At 45.8% G+C, this 22,017-nt stretch overlaps 1 protein-coding gene across 4 annotated transcripts in view; it reads left to right on the top strand.

The window, feature by feature from the left end:
- Nucleotides 1-22,017, top strand: part of LOC135216709 (coronin-7-like) — a 502,494-nt gene that overhangs the window by 34,658 nt on the left and 445,819 nt on the right. For all 4 annotated transcript variants that reach the window (XM_064252162.1, XM_064252161.1, XM_064252160.1 and 1 more), the window contains exon 3: nt 14,498-14,649. In XM_064252162.1, coding sequence (XP_064108232.1) covers nt 14,498-14,649 — 152 coding nt within the window. The remainder of the gene's footprint in view (nt 1-14,497; nt 14,650-22,017) is intronic.

Genomic DNA, 22,017 nt, shown 5'->3' with positions numbered 1-22,017 from the left:
CTTCTCTCTCTGCTTACAAAGCCTTGCTTTTTTACTTTGTAGACAATTTTTCAGATTCATTCTCGCCAGTAACCCCCATGTCTCCAGTGTCTTCTTAAATGAGGGACAACCAGGAAGACTCCAGGAAATTACCGAAACTAGTACTGTCCTTTTTGGCTCGAAAAGCGTTAAAGTAAATTAACCTTTGGCTTGAGGATAAGATGGATCAAGGCAAGGTCAACTTCTGCTTCCCTCCTTCTCATCTTTCAACTAGGAGACACTTGTGTTACGAAACCGGAGAAGCTCTCTCTTTGGGTGTGTCTGCCTCTGCCCAGGGAGACTTCTACGCACTTATTGACTTGGCGGGAAGATCGGCTTTCAACTCGGCCAAGATAATGTTTATGGCATCAGAATTAAACCACCTCATTAAGAATATCTTTAAGGTATTCGAAGTTTTTAGTTTCCTGGACTGGACAGTAGGAGCCTTGGGATGTAAACTGAAAAGCCATTCAATGTTGAGTGAGGAAGCTTTTACAAACATTTCGGGAGTGATCTGTTTAGATAAGGGGATTAGAGACGGTTCCGTGGAACTAGCCTCTCTCTTCATGTTAGGTATCGTAAAGAAGAGAGAACTATGGTGTTCTTTTACATCCAAGGGAGTATCTCGTACCCAAAAGTCTGCCTTGTTGTATTCGCCCTTGGATAAGAAGCACCTGTTTCCAGAAGAGACAGTAGTGCTAGTTGCCACTGAATTGCAGAAGAAAGCAACACAGGATCTTCTCTCGCAATCCACTAAACGGACTAGAGAAAATATCCCTAGTGTACGCCCTTTCCTTGCCAGCCAGCCGAGGAAAACCCTTTCTGGGCAGGGGATTCGGTAGATATTTCCCAAGATCAAGGGGCAGAATATGTTTCACCTTTAAATCTATTAAAAAATCCTCAACCAACCCCTCGACTAAGAAGTAGTGTATCAGTCCTTCGTGCACCAGTAGGAGCGAGGCTCCATCAGTTTTGGGAAGAAAAGAATGGGAAGCAAGAGGGGCGGAACCTTGGATCGTAAAGGTTTTAAGAGAAGGATACAATATTCCGTTCAAGAGAAAGCCACCGTTATCAGGCTCTCCGATAGCTTTGACAGCTTACTCAGAAAATTCAGAGAAGTTCATCGCCCTTTCGGAAGAGGTTTCGTCTCTCTTGCAAAAGAAAGCAATAGTTAGTAGAGGAGCCACTAACACCAGGGTTTTACAATCGTCTGTTCGTTGTCCCCAAGTCATCGGGGGGATGGAGACCCGTATTGGACGTAAGCACTCTGAACCTTTATGTGCAATAGAAAAAGTTCAAGATGGAGACGAATCAGTCTGTCCTTTCATCAATCCGTCAAGGGGATTGGATGATCTCCATCGATATGGAGGACGCATATTTTCACATCCCAATACACCAAAACTCAAGAGGTTTCTGCATTTTGTTTTCAGGGACAAAATATACCAGTTCAGAGTGCTGTGTTTCGGGCTTTCGACCGCACCACAAGTGTTCACCCGAGTGCTAGCTCCCTTTGCGAAATGGTTACATCTAGTCGGGATTGGCTTCTCCGGTTACAAACAAAGGAAAGGTGCACGGACGACCTTCAGAAAACCCTGACTTTAGCTCAGGATCTAGGACTGTTAATAAACAGATGAAAGTCGCTGTTACTCCCCAGTCAGGAATTAGTCTATTTGGGGATGAAGATCAACTCAAGAGAGTTTTCGGGCTTTTCCATCCCCACAAAGAATCGAGTCATGCCTACAGAAGATAGAGAAATTTTTATTTCTCCAGGAATCCATTGCAAAGGAATGGATGAGTCTTTTGGGCACTCTATCCTCAATAGAACAGTTCGTTACACTAGGGAGACTGCATATGAGGAACCTACAGTTCTTCCTCAGAGCGAATTGGAACAGAAAGAAGTTTCCGGACTCTTTTGTGTTCCCTATCATAGAGGAAATAAAGGAGGACCTGCAATGGTGGAAGTTAAGAGACAGACTTGCAGAAGGGAGATCCCTCCTCCCGCAGAGCCCCAACCTAGTGTTCTTTTCAGATGCATCAGATCAAGGTTGGGGAGCGATTCTGGGGGAAAAGGAAGTATGAGGCATTTGGAATGCAGAACAAGAACAGTGGCATATAAATCGTAAGAAACTGACCGCCATCCACTGGGGATTGCTGAAGTTCGCAGACGAAGTTCGCAACAAAGTACGTAGTGGCGATACACTCGGACAGCACGGCAGCGCTCTCGTACATAAAGAAACAAGGAGGGACACACTCGTTTTCTCTTTGTGAGATGGCAAGGAGCCTGCTGGTATGGGCGAATTGGAATCGTACCACATTAATTCCGGGGTTCATTCAGGGAAAATTCAATGTTCTCGCGGACGAACTGAGCCACAGGAGGCAAGTACTTCACACGGAATGGATGATGAACCCAGTGGTATGCCTCGAATTGTGGAAACTCTGGGGGAAACCTATGATAGATCTGTTTGCCACAGCAAGAAACCATCGTCTCCCCCTTTACTGTTCACCAGCCCCAGACCCGAAAGCTTGGTCGACAGATGCGATGCTTTTGGACTGGTCGAACAAGGACTTGTACGCTTTTCCTCCATTCAAGATGGTGAGAGAAGTCGTCAACAAATTCGGAAAGCATCACAACGTTTCGATGACTCTCATTGGTCCATTCTAGCCAGCGCAGGAATGGTTTCCAGATCTTTTAGATCTAGTGAATTGGCCAAGGTTACTTCCTCAGAGAATAGATCTACTCAGACAACCCCACTTCAGGAGGTTCCATCAAGGACTATCCACTCTGTCTCTAACCGCTTACAGACTGTCCGACAACTCTTACGAGCGAAGGGGTTTTTAAGACAAGCGGCGAGAGCTATTGCGCAGTGCAGAAGGGAATCTTCAAGTAAAGTCTATCAGGCAAATTGGGCTGTGTTTAGAGCCTGGTGTAAAGAGCATAATGTTTCGTCTTCCAAATCAAAGGCTATAAGGCGATGTTGGGATCTGTTTTCAAGCACAGAGGATTGGAAGTGTCGACAAATAGAGATCTTGCAGATCTCATTAAGTCCTTCGATATAGAAAAACCCAAAGGTTCGAAGATATTATCTTGGAACTTATGTAGATGTAGTACTTAAGTGGCTATCGGAAACTCCATGTGAACTGTTGCAAAGAGCATCGTTGAGAGATTCAACAAGAAAGACCTTATTCCTAGTAGCTCTGTCTACAGCTAAAAGAGTGAGTGAAATAAATGCCATGGACAAGAGAATAGGCTTTGCACAGGGTAATGTGGTTTGCGCATTAACCTTGGGGTTTTTGGCAAAAAACGAGATCCCGTCCAAACCATGGCTTCGTTCGTTCAGTATCAAAAACCTCACGGACTTGGTAGGACCGGAAGAAGAGAGGTTACTCTGCCTGGTCAGAGCTCTGAAATGTTATTTACAAAGGACAGAGAAAGTTAGGGGCCCGTCTGATCGTTTATGGTGTTCGGTAAGGAATCCGGCGCGCCCGATGTCTAAAAACACCCTGGCGTTCTTCTTACGTAGTGTCATTGTAGATGCTCATTCACAAGTGAAAGAAACTGACCTTAATAAACTTAAAGTGAAAGCTCACGAGGTAAGAGCAGTGGCGACCTCTTTCTCGTTTAAACACAATCTCTCTCTTTGGACTCGATTATTCAAGCAACGTATTGGAAATGTAAATCAGTGTTTGCCTCGCATTACTTGCGTGATATTGAAACAGTATATGAAAATTGCAGTACCATGGGTCTGTATTTAGCGGCGGGCACAGCATTGGGTAAGGGTGTGTAGGAAGTCATACCTTCCTAGCCTATCTCTTCGCCTTGAACGAGGTTGTTGAGTTTTTTAGGGGAGCCTGGAGGTACTATGGATGTACTAGGAGTACCCTTCAGTCAAGTGTAGAGTTGGGTATGAATTTTATGGTTATGGTTGAGGTGATATGTTTTTTTTTACTCTGGTAACATTTGGTTATTTGGTACTGCTCCCTGGGCAGGGGCATCCTTTGGTTGACCATGCTAGCCACGGACATTCCTTAGCTGCATGGGTCCCACTGTTTACAGGACGAGCCATGGCTATACCGCCATGTCTCTATGAGTTAAGACGAGCGACTTCCAGAGGCAGTAATCAACTGTTCAGCTCTCTTAACAGGTAAGGAACCAACAAACATCTGCATGGATGCTAGCATTAAATATGTATTTTGTATTAATTAAATTTTAAAAAGTTATGAGCATATCCATGGATCCCACCTCCTACAATGTGGGATTCAGCTATGTACAGGCAGTCCCCGGGTTACGATGGGGTTCCATTCTTGAGATGCGTCGTAAGCTGAAAATCATCGTAAGCTGGAACATTGTCAAAAATCCTAAGAAAACCTCACCTTTAATGCTTTAGGTGCATTCAAAACTATGTAAACTGCATTTTTGTACATGAACTTTCCTGTCAGATATATACTTAGCTATAGTCTCCGACGTTCCCGACAGAATTTCAAATCTCGCGGCACACGTGACAGGTAGGTCAGGTGGTCTACCCTTCCTGCTGCTGGGAGGCGGGTGTATGAACCAATCCCGTTTTCTAATCAGATTTTCTCTGTCGCTGGGACCTACAGCACCTGTTGTGGGTTCCTCCTGATAGTTGATTTCGCTCTCGCTTGCCTGGGATCTTTTTTGGACGGATTTTTGGTGACGTACTGGATCTTTTTGGCTTGGCATACGCTGTTTGTGGACTGTTTAGATTTTGCTCTGGATTTCTCTTTGAATATGTCTGATTTGGATTATGTTGTTAAGACACCTGCTATGTTTAGAGTATGTTCAGTGGATGTATATAATGTGAGGTTGCCTAAAGCTTCGGTCGACCCTCACACTGTATGTATGAGGTGTAGGGGGAATGATTGTGCATTTGATAACCCATGTAAGGAATATGAGGGTTTGAATTAAGATGAGTGGAAGTCTCTTTCTTCCTACTTGAGGAAGTTGTAGAGAGACAGGGTGCGTAAGGCTTTCTCTCGAAGCTTGAGTAGGTCTCGCATTAGCGAGCTAGATTTAGAACCTAACCCTCTCGTAGAAGCAGATCCTTCTTGCCCTGTTTCAGCCCATGCTCCCTGCGTTGAGCCCGAGGATACGTCTTTGGAGGTGGCTGCGATGAAAGCCACGATCCGCAGCATGGAACTCAAGATCCGCTCCTTGGAGAAAGGTAAGAGTGGAAGTGAAAGTGATTTGTGCAGTGCCCCCAGTGTTGTGGAGGGGGCGTCTGACCGGCTCCGTAGCGCTTCTAGGCCTAGACCTCTTCCAGACTCCCAGACCCAGTGGAGGAGGAAAGTCGACAGCCGCAGGAAGGTTAGGGAGAGCCCCCACCGGTCAGGCGTCCCTTCGGCAGATCCTGATGTGCGTTCCCAGGCTGCCTCGGACCGCATCGAGAAGGACATTCTTCGCCAGTGCTTCTCCTCGTCCGCCTCGCCATCGCCGAAGCGTGGATGGAGCTCCCCGGAAGCTTCGCGCCCCTTGAAGAGAGCCTGGAAGGCGCCCTGCAGCTCCCTGGCTTCCAGCCCGGAAGTCTTTCCAGAGGAGCCTTCTCTGGATGTTAAGAGGCCCAGGAGATCTCTTGACTGCTCTTCTCCTCGTGCGCCTCGCTCTACTTCTCCGGAAGAGGAGCCTGAGAAGTCCCCTTCTCGTATTCTCGCCGGGCTCCAGGCGCAGATTTCGGCCCTCGCTGACTCCCTGGCCGGTAGTTCTCGTCGGAGGAAGGACGTTTCTCTTCCAGTCAAGAAGTCCAGGCGCCCGTCTCTCGACTTACGCTCTCCTCTATGTAGGCGCTCTTCTCCGGATGTTGCGGCTTCTCCCGAGCGAGGGATTTTTATATGAATTTTTTTTATTTTTGAGAGAGAGTACTGCATGATAACAATTCCTCCTGTCGCAGCCTCGGGCGTTGTTCGAGATTACTTGTTGCTATAATATATTACCCGGCATTCTTAGCTAGTTTCTTCTTCTTCTTCTTCTTCTTCTTGAGGGGTTTCTCGCGAGAAGCGCCCCTCTCCTGGCTGGCTCCCCTCCTCGTCCAGGCGCCAGGCTGCTGGCAGGCGCTCTTCGGCTGACGTTCGCTCCTCTCTGGACAGGCGCCAATCACCTTGCAGTCGCTCTTCTCCTGTCAGGCGCTCATCCCCAAGTAGGCGCCATTCTCTGGACAGGCGCTCTTTACAGGACAGGCGCCAGTCTACTAGTCCCAGCAGGCGCTCTTCTCCTCGCAGGCGCCAAGAGCCTCGCAGGCGCCAATCTCCTGGTAGACGCTCTTCACCTGACAGCCGTTCTCCTCTGGAGAGGCGCCAAGAGCCTCGCAAGCGCCTCTCTCCTGGTAGGCGCTCTTCGCCTGGTAGCCACTCTTCTCTTGACAGGCGCCAAGAGCCTCGCAAGCGCCTCTATACTAGTAGGCACTCTTCACCTGGTAGCTGCTCTCCTCGTGACAGGCGCCAAGAACCTCGCAGGTGCTACTCCCCTAGTAGGCACTCGTCTCCGGGAAGCCGCTCGCCTCTTGACTAGACCCAAGAGCCTCGTGGGCTCCCTCGTCATGGGAGGCGTTCTTCTACTGATAGGTGCTCTCCTTTGTCCAAGTTTTCGTCGAATTCGAAGCGCGAGTCTTCTCCCAGACTCCTCGTATCCAGCAGGCGCTCGTCTGCTTCTGCTTGTCGCTCTCCTGATGTTTTTGCCACTCCTGACAGGCGACAAGCTTCTCGTAGGCGCCCTTCTCCTGACAGGACCGCCTCCTCTTCTAAGGACCCTCCTCGTTCGTCGGTGGAAGAAGACCAGGAAGGCTCGGACAATGAATCCGCCAAGACTGCCTCTGTTTCGGCTTACAAGAAGCTAACCGCCTTGCTTCTTCAGGAGTTCGGAGATTCCCTCAGCCCTGCCGCTCCTCCGTCTCCACATTCGCTTTTTTCGACCTCCAAGACTACGAAAGGATCCTTGTGCGTCAGGATGAAGCCTACGCTTTCAATGAAGAAGGCCCTAAGGGGATTTGGCTCGTGGCTTCTTTCCAAGGAAGAAGCTGGGAAGACGGTATTTTCCTTCCCCCCATCTAAGCTAACGGGACGTATGGGGTTCTGGTATGAAACGGGAGAACCCTTGGGTCTGGGTCTTCCTTCCTCTGCCGATTCAGACTTCTCTACTTTGGTGGACGCCACCAGACGATCAGCCCTTAATTCCGCCAAGACGTCGTGGGCTATGAATGAGCTCGATCATCTTTTGAAGGGGATGTTCCTAGTTCTTAAAGTGTTCAACTTTCTGGATTGGTCCTTGGGAGTCTTGGCCAGGAAGACTCAGACGCCGGACGCCCTTTCTCCAGAAGGCCTCCAATGTGTTTTGTCCTGCATGGATAAGTCCGTGAGAGATGGCGCGAGCGAGGTTGCGTCATTGTTCGGTGCAGGAGTAGTCAAGAAAAGGGCGGTGTACTGCTCCTTCTTGACGAAGTCGGTTTCTCACGCTCAGAGGTCTTCGCTGTTATACTCACAGCTCTCGTCGCAGCTCTTCCCCAAAAAGATTGTTCAGGACATTTTGAGCTCTCTCTCGGCCAAGGCAACTCAGGACCTGCTTGCACAGTCGACGAGGAAACCTCGACCGGCCTTCTCTGCGAAGGCCAAGAAGGAGAAACCCGCAGCGCAGGAGCCCTTTCGAGGGGGTCCATCTTCCAGATCTTCTTCGTTTAGAGGGCGAAGACCCGGCAGGAGAGGTAAAACCTTCTCTAAGTCATTCAAGACCCCAAAGTAGCAAGCAAGTCCTCCAGATGACAGTAGGCGCCAGACTCCGAAGTTTTGCAGATGTCTGGTCCCAGAGAGGGGCGGACACTTGGACCCTCTCAATAGTCAAAAAGGGATATCTCATTCCTTTCGCTTCAAGACCTCCCTTAACGACAACTCCAAGGGAGCTGATGGCCAAGTACAAGGACCCCATCATGAACCAAGCCCTTGTTCTAGCAGTAGACCAGATGCTGGAAAAGGAGGCGATAGAACTAGTATCAGATCTTCACTCGGCAGGCTTCTACAACCGCCTCTTCCTAGTTCCGAAGTCTTCTGGGGGATGGAGACCAGTTCTGGATGTAAGCGCCCTGAACTCCTTTATGGAGAAAAAGAAGTTCTCAATGGAAACCACGTCATCGGTGTTGGCTGCTCTTCGTCCAGGGGACTGGATGGTGTCCCTGGATCTGCAGGACGCTTACTTCCATGTGCCGATCCATTCCTCTTCAAGGAAGTATCTAAGGTTTATCAGTTCAGGGCCTTGTGCTTTGGCCTCTCGACAGCCCCTCAAGTTTTCACGGGGATCATGAGGAATGTCGCGCAGTGACTTCACTTGGAAGGAGTGAGGATATCCCTTTATCTGGACGATTGGCTTATAAGAGCCAGATCAAAGGAACGTTGTCTGGAGGACCTTCAAAAGACGATGGATTTGACAAGTTCGCTGGGACTCTTGATCAGCTTCCAGAAATCCCAGCTCATCCCCAGTCAGGAATGTGTTTATCTGGGAATTCGGATGGATTCTCTGGGTTTTCGGGCTTTTCCGTCCCCAGAAAGGATAGCCCGAGGCTCCGAGAAAATTGCAACCTTCCTAGGGAAAGATGCATGCACAGCGAGGGAGTGGATGAGTTTGTTGGGGACGCTCTCCTCGCTGGAGCAATTCGTTTCCCTAGGAAGGTTACACCTGAGACCTCTTCAGTTCTTTCTAAATCAAAATTGGAATCGTCGTTCCCAGGATTTGACGTTCTCCTTCGTTGTAACTCGGGAGATAAAAGAGAATCTCTTGTGGTGGGCAGATCCCAACAGATTTATCGAAGGTCTGTCACTGCAAACCCTGAACCCCAGCCTAGTGTTGTTCTCCGACGCGTCGGAGACAGGTTGGGGGGCGACTCTGGGAACGAAGGAAGTGTCAGGCACCTGGGAGGGAGAACAGGTGTCCTGGCACATCAACAAGAAAGAACTGATGGCTGTTTGGCTGGCGTTGAAAGCCTTTGAGTCTCACGTCCGAGGCGCCGTTGTTCAGGTCAACTCGGACAACACCACAGCTCTGGCATACATCAGGAAACAGGGGGGGACGCACTCCTTCTCCCTGTACGAAACAGCAAGAGATCTTTTGCTATGGGCCGAGGTAAGGAGTGTCAGGCTCCTCACCAGATTTGTACAGGGGGAAAGGAATGTAAGGGCAGACCTCCTCAGCAGAAAAGATCAGGTCTTCCCTACGGGATGGACTCTTCATCAGGATGTTTGCCAGAGCCTGTGGAAACTGTGGGGCAGACCCCATCTAGACCTCTTCGCCACCTCCAGGAACGCGAGACTAGACTTGTATTGCTCTCCAATATCGGATCCGAGGGCGATAGCAGTGGATGCCCTTCTGCTGGATTGGAATGGTCTAGATATGTACGCTTTTCCTCCCTTCAAGATCCTGGGAGAGACACTAAAGAAGTTCGCCGCGTCAGATTCAGCAAGAATGACACTGATTGCTCCGTTCTGGCCTGCCCAAGACTGGTTCACATGGGTACTGGAATGGATGGTGGACCTTCCAAGATCCCTTCCACCAAGGAAGGATTTGCTCAGACAACCCCACTTCGACAGGTATCACAAAAACCTCCCTGCTCTCAGTCTGACTGGCTTCAGACTGTCCAAAGTTTCGTCAGAGTGAAGGGATTTTCGTCTAAAGCTGCAAAAGCTATTGCCAGAGCAAGGAGATCTTCCACCTTGCGAGTATACCAGTACCTCTGTGACCCAGATTGCTGACTTCATTCTTTTCCTCAGGGATGACTGTGGGCTAGCAGTCTCGACAATCAAGGGATACCGCAGTATGCTAGCCGCAGTGTTCAGGCACAGAGGCCTGAACATTTACGAAAACAAGGACCTTCATGGTCTGATCAGGTCTTTCGAAACCACGAAGAAAGGGTCCTCGAGAACACCCAGTTGGAATCTCGACGTGGTTCTTCAATTTTTGAGGTCTTCAAGATTTGAACCTCCTCATTCAGCTTCCTTTAGGGACCTAACCAAGAAGTCCCTTTTCCTCATGGCTTTGGCATCCGCCAAGAGAATGAGTGAACTTCAAGCCATAGAAGGAAAGATAGGCTTCAAAGATCAGTCCGTGGTTTGTTCCTTCCTTCCCTCATTCTAAGCTAAGAATGAAAATCCTTCGAATCCATGGCCCAGGAGTTTTGAGGTTCGAGGTTTATCCTCTCTAGTAGAGGAAGAGGAAGAGAGGGCTCTTTGCCCTGTAAGAAGCCTAAGTATTACCTCAGAAGAAAGAAACAACTTAAGGGCAATACGGACGTCCTCTGGTGTTCTGTGAGGGACCCCAGTTGGCCCTTGTCTAAGAATGCTCTGGCATTCTTCTTGAGAAGCCTAGTTAAGGAAGCCCATGTAGCATGTAACGAGGACCAGTTCAAGCTCCTTAAGGTTAAGGCCCATGAAGTGAGGGCCATTGCCACTTCTCTAGCCTTCAGCAGGAACATGTTGGTGCAAAACCTTATGAAGACGACATTTTGGAGATGTAACTCGGTCTTCGCAAGCCACTACTTGAGAGACGTAAGGATCACGTATGATAAGTGCTTCGCCTTAGGACTCTACGTATCTGCGGATCACGTATGATAAGTGCTTGGCCTTAGGACCCTACGTATCTGCGGATTCGGTGCTGGGGCAGGGAGCTGAAACGTATCCTTGTTAGTTTAGCTAATTTTTATTCTTTTTGGTTTGTGTTTTTATGGTTGAATGAAAGAGGATGCGGGTAGGCATCTCTTTCGTGTCTGAGATCTAACGCGGGTTAGATTGGTTAGGTGGTCTGGATTGTTTTGGCTCCTTGTGATAGTAGTGGACAGGTTCTGTCATGTAAGCAGGCGAACCCCTTTGACAAGATCCTACTTGGATTCTACCATGTAACTGGATGAGAAATCCCTTTGGTAGATCCGAAGAGTCTTTCAGCAACAGGTCACGCCCTCGCTGTAGCTCTTCAGGCAATGCAGACTCATAGACAGTATCCATGAAGTCTTCTGCCTAACCAGGTAAGAACCAAGGTTTTTATATCCTACAACATGTGTTGTTTCCATTTTCTATATTGTTTAGCTGTCTCTTACCCTACACCAAGGGTGCCAATCAGCTAAATATATATCTGACAGGAAAGTTCATGTACAAAAATGATATTGTTATGATCCAATAAAGTTTTGTACATACTTACCTGGCAGATATATACAATTAATGGCACACCCAGCCTCCCCTCAGGAGACAGGTGGAAGAGAAAATCTAATTAGAAAACGGGATTGGTTCATACACCCGCCTCGTGTCGCGTGTGCCACGAGATTTGATATTCTGTCGGGAACGTCAGAGACTATAGCTAAGTATATATCTGCCAGGTAAGTATGTAAAAAACTTTATTGTATCGTAACAATATCATTCTTATTGCATTTGTCATAAAAAAAAGCGTTGTAACCTCGGAACGTCGTAAGCCGAGACCGTCGTAACCCGGGGACTGCCTATAACTACTTAGTAAGTTGCATACATAAAAATGACATTTTTATGGTAAAGTAAGATTTTATATATACTTACCAAGTAAGTACATGATCAAAGCCCGGCCTGCTCCCCTCACATGGATAATATGGCATAAACAACTGATTTTCGGACGGTGTTGGTTCCTCACTCCCCCGATAGTGGGCGGGGGGTATCACCTGACCAAAACAAACTAGCGCTTCCGTGAATTTCAAAAATTCTAGCTGCTGACGGTTTTAGAAACTATAGCTATGTAACTACTTGGTAAGTATACATAAAGTCTTATTTTATCATAAATATGGCATATTCATATAAAAAAAGAGAATTTCACAATAAATTTATCATAATGATAAAATATGAAAACAATCAAATATAATACAGAAGCAATTAAAAAAAAAAGTCTAAATCATGTCCTAATCGATATCCAACACAATAGTACGTAAATGAAAGAACAAAGTTTTTCACAGTAAAATTTAGCATAAGTGACTAACAGAATCATTTGTCATTGTGGTGATGCACAATTAGCTTGAGATAGAGGGAGGAAGCATTTGTATTTTTGAGGCATAAAGAATGAATGATTTTATGTTAGGCGTCGTGATAATGTTGAGGAGAGAAGAAGAGACAGTAAAATGTTTACTATGATATGTACATAAAAGCAGTAACAATTCACATAAAAAAATAAAAAGTTATTTCATTATAAATTTAACATAATGATAAAATATGAAAACAATCAAATGCAATACAGTAATGAAAAAAAATGTCTTACTTGAGCCAATGTTCGGTGCACTGAGTGAGCTGATGGAGAGGAGGGAAGAGGGAAGACAGGGGTCTGCTTCCCAGAGACGTACCAGCTGGGCTGGGATGATTATTCACATATTTCTTTCACTTACACCCGATTTGCCCAAATCACTTCTTTTTGTTACGGTAAAATACCTATTTTGTGATAATTGCTTTTTACTATTTTTTACCACTGTGAAAGTAACTCAGCTCCATAACAAACATACTGGTGCCACGTTCAGCTTTGTGCTTGCCTTTGATTGTTTGTTTAAATTACTTCCTTGTGAAAAGTTATTTAATCTCTCTTTCCTTTTCTTGCGTTCTTTACTTATTACTTATTTGTTTCCAAAATCCTCATGTTTATTTTAAATTATGCCATTTGCCAACAGTAAGTTGATGTAGTGTGGCATAATTATTCTCTTTCATGCACAAAAGATCCAAGTGTAAACATGTCAACTATCATACATGGTGATTACTCTCTCTCTCTCACAGACACAATCAGACACACACACTATTGATTCCTTTGATTATCCTTGTAAAATGTGAATAAAATTTATTTTGTTATTAACCTTTGCCCACTGCACCATTTTGGTTTCCTCAAAGGGTTTCCATCTCTTCTCCCTACATCCTCCAGCCACCCAGCTTTGCACCATTTTCCCCAAACAATTCATAAATCGTCCATGAAAACAAAATTTTTTTGAAAATTTCACTTCGTATAACGTACTGTGTTATTACTTTACACTCTTAATTTAATTTTTGAACACATTGATAATAGAAAAATATGTAAAAAGGGGGACTTTTTGGGTTAGCTGGAACTAATTGTCCTGACCCAGTGCTCTGGTTAAACTACCAAATAATAGATAATGTCAAACTTTGTAGAAAAGAATATAATCATGTATACATATGCCTGATATTTGGGCTCCGACACTGAAGCTGCTGTAGTTTTCTTGACAGGAGAACCAGATCAGGTGATTGAGTCTTTAATCCAGAAATTCTTGCAAATAGGACCCATTTGGCATGAAGTGGCAGTTCTTGATTAGGCCCCTTGTCTTTGGAGAAACTTGTTTCTCAGTGTCATTTCATGATGAGGTTGGCAGTTTCTTAACCACAGAATTCATCATTTGTATCCCCAGAAATGGTCTTTATGGTCTCCTTTCCCTGAAGATGATGATGTTCACAGACAGACCAAGCCAAGTTTGGAAAGTACACCTATTAGACCATGAGGCAACATGTCAAGTTAAAGACATTATAAGCCATATTATGTCTGATAATCAACAATTTGATTATGGTGGCTTACATTAGGAATCAGGGTGGCATAAGATCTGAGACACTATATCAATTAGCAGTAGACATCTTTTAAGTTTGATATAGTGTCCAGGTTTATTCCAGGAAGGCACACCATAACAGTCAGCATCAAGTAATGAAAGTAAGTTCCTCTGTCAGATGATTGCTGCTTCTGGATATCTTCAGGGATCTTTGGTGTCATTGGGTCATGCATATGGTGGACCAGTCTGCAGTGAACCATTCTATGGCTCTGACCAAGCTGCCTGAAAGATACACACAATGTTCCTTTTTTGAGTTTGGTATGTGTTGTATTTCTCTGATCAGACAACAATTAGATATACACAAGTGCCATAATTATAGAGTCTGAAGGCTTTTTATTATTCAGAACACTCATAAGTAACTCCCAAGGTACCTGTGCCTTTGGCTCCTCACCTGCCTTTAGTTTCCAATTGCCTCCAGTGATCCTACAGGTCTTCACCATTCTACTGGGCAATTCTGCAGTTCAGGCCTCCCACCTAAATTGCCATTTGATTATTTATATTTATGAGTGATGGGTTTGTGATGAGATAAATCACATTTTTATTGAAGCAAAATTGATATTTTCATACAATTCCACAACTCATATAATGATGTCCTGTCTCACAGGCCTGCTGATCTCTCAGCTTTGTATGCAAACTTTATGAAAAGTGAGGCAGGTGATTAATGGGTAACTGAGGTTTGTGTCATTCAAGCATCATGCTAATACCATGTTCTGTTGGCTAGACAAATGACTACTTTATGCAGTTGTCTGGAGTTCACAAATGTTGGTATATATGTAGTGAGGTTTTATGAAAAAAACAGTTTCATGAGAAATCTTTCTTTTGAGAACCTGTTTTATTTAAGCATTTGTAATGGTCTTAAAATGAAATTATTCTCTTTTATCTTGCAGGAGGAGGAAGTCTTGGCCTTGTACCTCTTGACTATAAAGGCCGAGTTGATTCTTCAACTCCATTAATACATGGCCACTCAGATCTCATCACAGATTTTTGTTTCTCCCCATTTGATGATGGGATGTTAGCTACCTGCTCAACAGATGCTAATGTAAGTATGGGCTTTGATGAGGACTGTCTCTAATTTTAAGAAATTATTTTTTTTTCAGTGGCTTTTTTCATTCAATGTAGAGTTGGTCTAACTTATATCATGCAGCAATATGTGTAAGATGTTAGGTGTATTTTCATATTACTGTAGTTACCGTTTAATTTGAGTACTGATACATATATTGTAAGGTATACCCAATTCAATTATTTTCATTATGGTAGCTCAATTGTAAGTACTGGTTTAATTCTCAAATACAGATGACATTAATTTTACAATTTTTGGTGATCTACACCTTAGAATAAGGTACCACTTCCAATGTGCCTTTCCTGATACATTGCATATGGTAGGGGTTTTTGCAACTGGTGTTTTTGCTTACAGTTCCTTGACTTTCTCCCTTTTCTAAGTCCATTATCATTGGTTGGCCTATATTATTGATCACCTTCTCTTTTATTAATAAAAAATACTTTGAGTTATCCTCATGAAAGTGTAAGATATATGACTCTGTGGAGTCATTAAAGTATCTTGTGATAAATTTTGATGCCTGTTGGACTGGTTGGTAAGAACTTTTTACTCTCATATATCAGATAGACAAAATTCTTTGCTTATTTTAATTTATGTTCTTTTAATTATATCTGTACAGAATATATTGTGCTTTATTTTGCAATGGGCTGTGTATTCTGACATAATGGAAATTTGTCAGCAATATTCTCTTCCAGCACTGCTTTCTTGCCTCTGCGTTTCAGGTGGTTCAAAGTTTCCCTACCTGGAGCTGTGAAGATTGACTTCAACTTTAGTACCTGTGAAGAGCCTTTTTAAAGCATTTGCCCATGTTGGATATGCTTTGTAATGCTCCTTTGCAGTTATAATCAGTGATTGCTGTAATGTGTCTTAAGTTCTCTCCTTTTTCTCTTACATGGCTCTTCCTCTAAAATAATAGATTGCTTGCAGTTATTCCATACATTCGTACTTAGATTGTACCAAGGAAGTAGTGTTGCCAACCATAAACATAGACTGTATTTGCACCCTTTATGGCCTTCGAATTCATGGGAAAATTCTGGGAGTTATCAATGTCCATCAATGGAAATGTTTATTCTCCTATTTTATGGTAAGCAGCCTGGCTTTGTATTCTATCCCAGTTGGCACAAAGTAGTTGAGACCATTTGCTAATAAATTTTCTGATAAGCTACTTTATTCTCATTGAATACCAAAATATAGGTTATGCATAAGGATGTAAAGGCAAGTGGTTTCTACACACTCCTAATCTTCAAGGGTTTCTGATGACAGAAAACTTCTCGATTGGCACACACCACGATAGAGAAGCAGATCTTACTTATATTCCAGCATTTTTGTGGCAGTCATGCCCTTTAAGGCTGGGTATTCAAGGTTGGTGCCCTAAAAACTTGCCCATTGTCATCTGCATTGTAAATTTGTTCAAGTATCAGTTGGATGTCCTCTTTGATGCGATTCAGCAACATACAGGCTCTACTCCTGATTCATCACCACAGACATCCTCCCCTAGAACATTTGTATTGGCTAGGCAGTGACAGATTGAAGAATCTTCCAGCACTTTCATGGAATTCATTATTCTGCATATGCGTAACTTGAGGAAGCATTTGTTCTGATGGAAATACAAACTTTCATCTTTTAAGTTGCAGGTGGAAGTAGGTGGGTAAGTTGGGTCGATACCCACACATTTTACCTTACTCTCACTTTTTTTTCAGCCACCTTTCAGTGAACATTTCTGTTACTGCTCTGTTGGTCACTGAACTTTTAACATAGATCATTGGGAACTTTTGCTTTTTCATTTTTGCAATGTAAACCTCTCTAATAACAGAGCTCTTCAACATAAGTAATGAAGACCTGATAGTACAACCTAACCTACATGAAGGAACTTGCATTGTTTATGCATCCATTTTCAGAGATTTATTTAATAGTCAGTTCAAAAGATTTGTCTCCAAAATTAATCGCTTCTAAAAATGAAGCCTACTAAAATGCCATCATGGTGACAGGATGACTCATTGCCTTTTTACCAGCTAATTGCTTTTGCTTATGGTCAAATGCCTGAAATAACACCTCATTTTGATACAGGAAGTGTATTTGCATATGATTGAATGTATTAATTTTGGATATTGTTTATAAATTTGATATCTTTCTTTATGCTTTTGTAGTGCATTTCAAGCTTCAAAAATCCTGTCATCATAAGTCTGTTTTTCCTATGTTTATTTTCAGTCCTCTCCTCTCCTCTTCATCCCACTCCTCCACTTTTGATCACTTCCACCACTTCTTCCTCAGATTCTGCTGTTCACTAGGTCATCTGCATAGACCAACTCCCAAGCCCCCCTTTCCTACAATTCTGTATAGCATCATCCACACCTTGATAAACAGCAAGGGTCTGAATGCTGATCCTAGTTGAACACCATTTATCTTGAAATCACACAAACTAAATAAGAATCAGATGAGTGGATAAAGTAAATTAAATGATTTAAATGGATGATTAACTGAAATTGACAATTCTGGAAATAAATAATTGTTGACCAGAGACCCAGACTAATTAAAGCAGTGGGGTCTTGGGGAAAAAATATGTATGTTCAAATTGTATAAGCCTGATACCTGTACTACTGTACTGTAAATATCCTCTATCCCCCTTTTGGGTTCTTACACATTTTTGGCTTACAAATAAGTCGAGAAATGAGAGCACTTGGCAAGTGAAGCAGGAACTTCCCAAAGAACAATACTTTAATTTATACATATATGCCACATTATTACTAATAAAATGAGTTAATACATATATGAATCACTTGCTGGTCACTTGAAACACCAGCAAAACACTGTTTTTTGTTCATGAAGCTTACCTGTCAGATATATATATAGCTGTATTCTCCGAAGTCCGACAGAATTTCAAAACTTACGACACACGTAGTGGGAGTCAGGTGGTTAGTACCCATTCCCGCCGCTGGGAGGCGGGTATCAGGAACCATTCCCATTTTCTATTCAGATTTCCTCTGTCGCCAGTACTGTAAACATCTGTTTTCAGTACCTCCGTCTTTGGATTTTGGGAAACTTTTGGCTACGTAAGTATCCTGATTGATTTTTGGTTATTTGACTTTGGGTCTGTGGCTAGGCACACGTTATTTGTGGACTGATTTAGAATTTGGCTTGATTTTTCCTTTAACTAAGATGTCTGGGTCTAGTTCGGCTAGCGCCAGGGTTTGTTGTAAGGATGAATGTAAGGTGAGGCTACCGAAAGCATCAGTAGACCCACACACAGTATGCAAGAATTGTAGGGGACATTTGTGTATGTTTGATGATCGCTGCAAGGAGTGTGAAAGTCTGTCTGATTCGGGTTGGAAGGCGTATGAATCCTATGTTCGCAAGTTGGAGCATGATAGGATTAGGAGGTCTTCCTCCAGAAGTATATCAGATAGTAAACGTCAGGGCATTAATGTTTCTCCTGCTAACCCTCCAGTAGCATTTGCAACTCCTAACCCTGTAGTGTCGCCTTCGGGCCCTGAAATGGTGTCTGTGGAGGGTAATGCCCTTTCTGTGATTCTTGAATCGTTACGTAATCTGGAATCTAAAGTGCTCGTCTTGGAAGGCAAAAGTGATCCGAGTGCAGTGAAGTGCAGTGATAGTGCCCCTAGTGTTGTGGAGGGTGCGTCAGATCAGCCCTATTTGGCCTCTAGGCCTGGACCTCTGCCGGACTCCCAGGTTTCAGGGAGAGGGCATGTTGAAAGCCGAAGGAGAGTTACGGGGAACCCCCACCGATCTGGCGTCCCTTCGGCAGTTACTGTTGACGCTTCCCAGGCTGCCAAGGAGCGTGCGCGTGCACGCCTCCTTAAGGAGTGCTTCTCGTCCTCCGAGGCTTCCTCCCCGCGCAAGGGGTGGAGTTCTCGGTCGGACTCTCTCCCATTGAAGAGGAGCTTTCGTGAGCGGGACGCTTTATGTCCGTTTGCTTCTCCGGTCATCCCCAGATAGCTTCGCAGCCTTCCCGCCGCAGAAGAGGACTAGGACGTCATCCGATGATGACGCCTTCGAGTGCCCCAGTCGCTCCAGGGATCGTACTGTGGCGGTTCCTGTGAGAAGGAAGAAGGCGTCCCCTCGCCCCTCGTCTTCTCACAGGATCAGCCCTTCTCCTGAGAGGGAGTCTTCTCCTACTGAGAAGATCATCCGCTCCATGCAGCAACAATTTGCTTCTTTGCTGTCGAAGAGAGAGGCGGAACCTCGTCATCGGAGGAAGGATGACAGACTGCCCGTTAAGAGAACCAGACAGTCTCCCTCTCCTTTTCCTTGCTCGTCTCTTTTGCCTGTTTCGTCGCCCTCTAGATTTCATGCGGCTCCCCAGCGGCTATCTAGAGGGCGCGAGGAACGTTTCTCTAAACGTTCTTCCGTCGAGAGGGAGCAACATTGTAGCTCTCGGAGCAAGGACTGCTTTCCTGCTCTTCTGGATGCTCCCCTTTCTTCGCTGCGTGGCGCTCCGTCGCCTGATCGCGACGTTCTCTTTGCTGCTAAGCAGGCTGTTGCTCTTCCTGCTAAGATTGCCTCCGTGCAAGCTGCTTCGCGCAGTCGATTAACTCGCCGAGATGTCTCTCGCTCTTCCCTGAAGGACGCTTCTCTTGCTGCTAAGCATGATGCCCTGCAAGATGTGAAGATGGACTCTTTTCCTTCGACTGCGTCACGGGCCGTTCGTATGGACGCCCATCGTGACGCTCGTCAGGACGCTAGGCATGACGCTTTACCGGACGCTTCTGTTGACGCTCAGATGGACGCTGACTTGGACGCTCGCCGACGCTCACGCGTTATTTCTGGCGCTCTTCAAGACGCTACCCGCCTTCAAGAGGCGCGCCGTGTTTCTTCGTTTAAGGAAGCTTCTACTTCAGTTCCAGACCCTGCTGTGGAGTTTTTGGAAGAGACTCACTCTGCTGCTTTGCCTTCGTCGTCTCAGCAGCGCTCTTGTTTAAGACTTGGGCCTAAAGGTCTATTACCTCTGCCTTCGGTGGTCCCTTCTACCTCACCTGCAGAAGAAGGTGAGATGAGCAGCGCTTCGGAGGAAGCTAACGATGAACAACCAACAATGTCTGCTTCTTCAGATTACCAGGTCTTTACCCACCTTCTTCGGACAGCATTTGGAGACACTTTCCAACCCTCTGCTCCTCGCTCTCCCCCTTCTCAACTTTCGTCTTTGAAAGCCAGCAAGACCATGGGTTTCGTTAAAATGAAGAAAAGTCTGTCAACTAAGAGAGCTTTTCGCAAAGTCCATGATTGGATGGAGTTAAGGAAGGCTCAAGGGAAGACCTCTTTTGCTCTACCGCCGTCAAGACTTAGCGGTAAAGCAGGTATGTGGTACGAGACAGGAGAGGACGTCGGTCTGAGAGTTCCCTCTTCTGCTCAGGGGGACTTCGCCAGCCTGGTGGATACATTGAGGAGGTCACTTCTTTCATCCGCTAAAGTGACTTGGATTACCTTGGAGTTAGATCACCATCTGAAAGGCCTCTTTTGCACGTTAGAGGTTTTTAACTTCTTGGACTGGTGCCTGGGGGTACTGGATACCCAGTCACGGAGTCCGGACTCGATTAGCTTGGGGGAGCTGTCCAGCGTCATGTCGTGTACGGACAAGGCCGTCAGGGATGGTTCGGAGGAGCTGGCTTCACACTTTTCCACAGGACTCTTGAAAAAGAGAGCCCTGTTCTGTAACTTTACGGCGAAGTCAGTTTCTCTCTCGCAGAGGGCGGAGTTGTTGTTTGCCCCTCTTTCGGACCATCTCTTCCCCCAGGCTATGGTCAAAGATCTTGCAGTCAGCTTGCAAGAGAAAGCAACTCAGGACCTGCTTGCCCAATCTTCTCGACGACCTGCAGTCCCTTCGACGTCTTCGGGAGTTCAAGCTTCAAAGAAACCGAAGCCCTTTCGAGGCGGATCTTCCTCGAGACCGTCTCCTCGAGGAAGAGGCCTTCCCAGAGGCAGAGCCCCTTCGAAACCCAGGGGCAAGAGATGAGCAAGCAGTCCTTCAGTCACTGGTAGGAGCCAGACTTCATTTATTTGCGGAAGCCTGGAGAGAGAGAGATGCGGACAGCTGGTCACTGAACATCATCGAGAAAGGTTACAGGATCCCTTTCCTGAAACCACCCCCGCTGTGTATGACACCCAGGGATATGTTGCCCTCTTACCATCGGGAGAAACAACAGATTCTTTACGATCTGCTCGAGCAGATGCTCGAGAAGAGAGCAGTAGAACAGGTCTTGGACCTAGAATCCCCGGGCATTTACAACAGACTGTTCCTGGTGCCGAAACAGTCGGGAGGATGGCGACCAGTCTAAACCTCTTTGTCGACAAGCAGAGGTTCAAGATGGAGACGCCTCAGTCAGTTCTTGGGGCCTTAAGACCGGGGGATTGGATGGTGTCATTAAATCTCCAGGACGCATATTTTCACGTCCCGATCCATCCCCAGTCGATGAAGTACCTGCGGTTTGTCCTGAAGGGGAGGGTATTTCAATTCAGGTTTGAGCACAGCCCCGATGGTCATCACCTTGTTAATGAAGAACGTAGCAAGGTGGCTTCATCTGTCAAACGTCAGGATCTCTCTCTACCTAGACAACTGGCTCATTCGAGCCTCTTCGGAAGCCCGGTGTCTGGAGGACCTTCACACTACTTTGACGTTAACGAAGTCCCTGGGACTTCTGGTGAATTTCGAAAAGTCACATCTGACCCCAACGCAGTCCAATGTTTATCTGGGGATTCAGATGGATTCAGTGGCTTTTCGGGCTTTTCTGTCCCAGGGACGTCAGCAGCAATGCTTAAGCAAAGTGTCAGCCTTTCTGGGGAAAGAATCATGCTCGGTGAGGGAATGGATGAGTCTGCTGGGGACCATTTTCTTGCTGGAGAAGTTTGTTTCCCTGGGGAGGCTGCACCTCAGACCTCTTCAGTTTTTCCTGTCAGACAACTGGAAAAACAAGGACGATATGGATGTGATCTTGGAGATCTCGAAAGAGGTGAAAGAACACCTAAGATGGTGGTTCGATCCTTTGAAGCTGGTGGAGGGAGTTTCCCTCAAGCTTCAGAGCCCCGACCTAGTGTTGTTCTCCGACGCGTCTGCCACGGGGTGGGGAGCAACACGGGTCGGGGGGGGGGGGGGGGGGGGGGGGGGGGGGGGGGGGGGGGGGGAGTGTCAGGCACCTGGAGAGGGGAACAGGTGTCCTGGCACATAAACCTCAAGGAGCTGGCAGCAATTCATCTAGCGCTTCAGTTCTTTCAAGACAAAGTCTCTCGCCGAATAGTGCAAATCAACTCAGACAACACCACAGCACTGGCATACATCAAGAAGCAGTGAGGAACTCATTCTCGGTCCCTGTTTACTCTAGCGAAGGAGATCTTGTTGTG

Source organism: Macrobrachium nipponense, chromosome 6, assembly GCF_015104395.2.
Source record: "Macrobrachium nipponense isolate FS-2020 chromosome 6, ASM1510439v2, whole genome shotgun sequence".
Taxonomy (NCBI): domain Eukaryota; kingdom Metazoa; phylum Arthropoda; class Malacostraca; order Decapoda; family Palaemonidae; genus Macrobrachium; species Macrobrachium nipponense.
The sequence above is the reverse complement of the archived record's forward strand: the minus strand, read 5'-3'. Positions and strand labels throughout refer to the sequence as shown.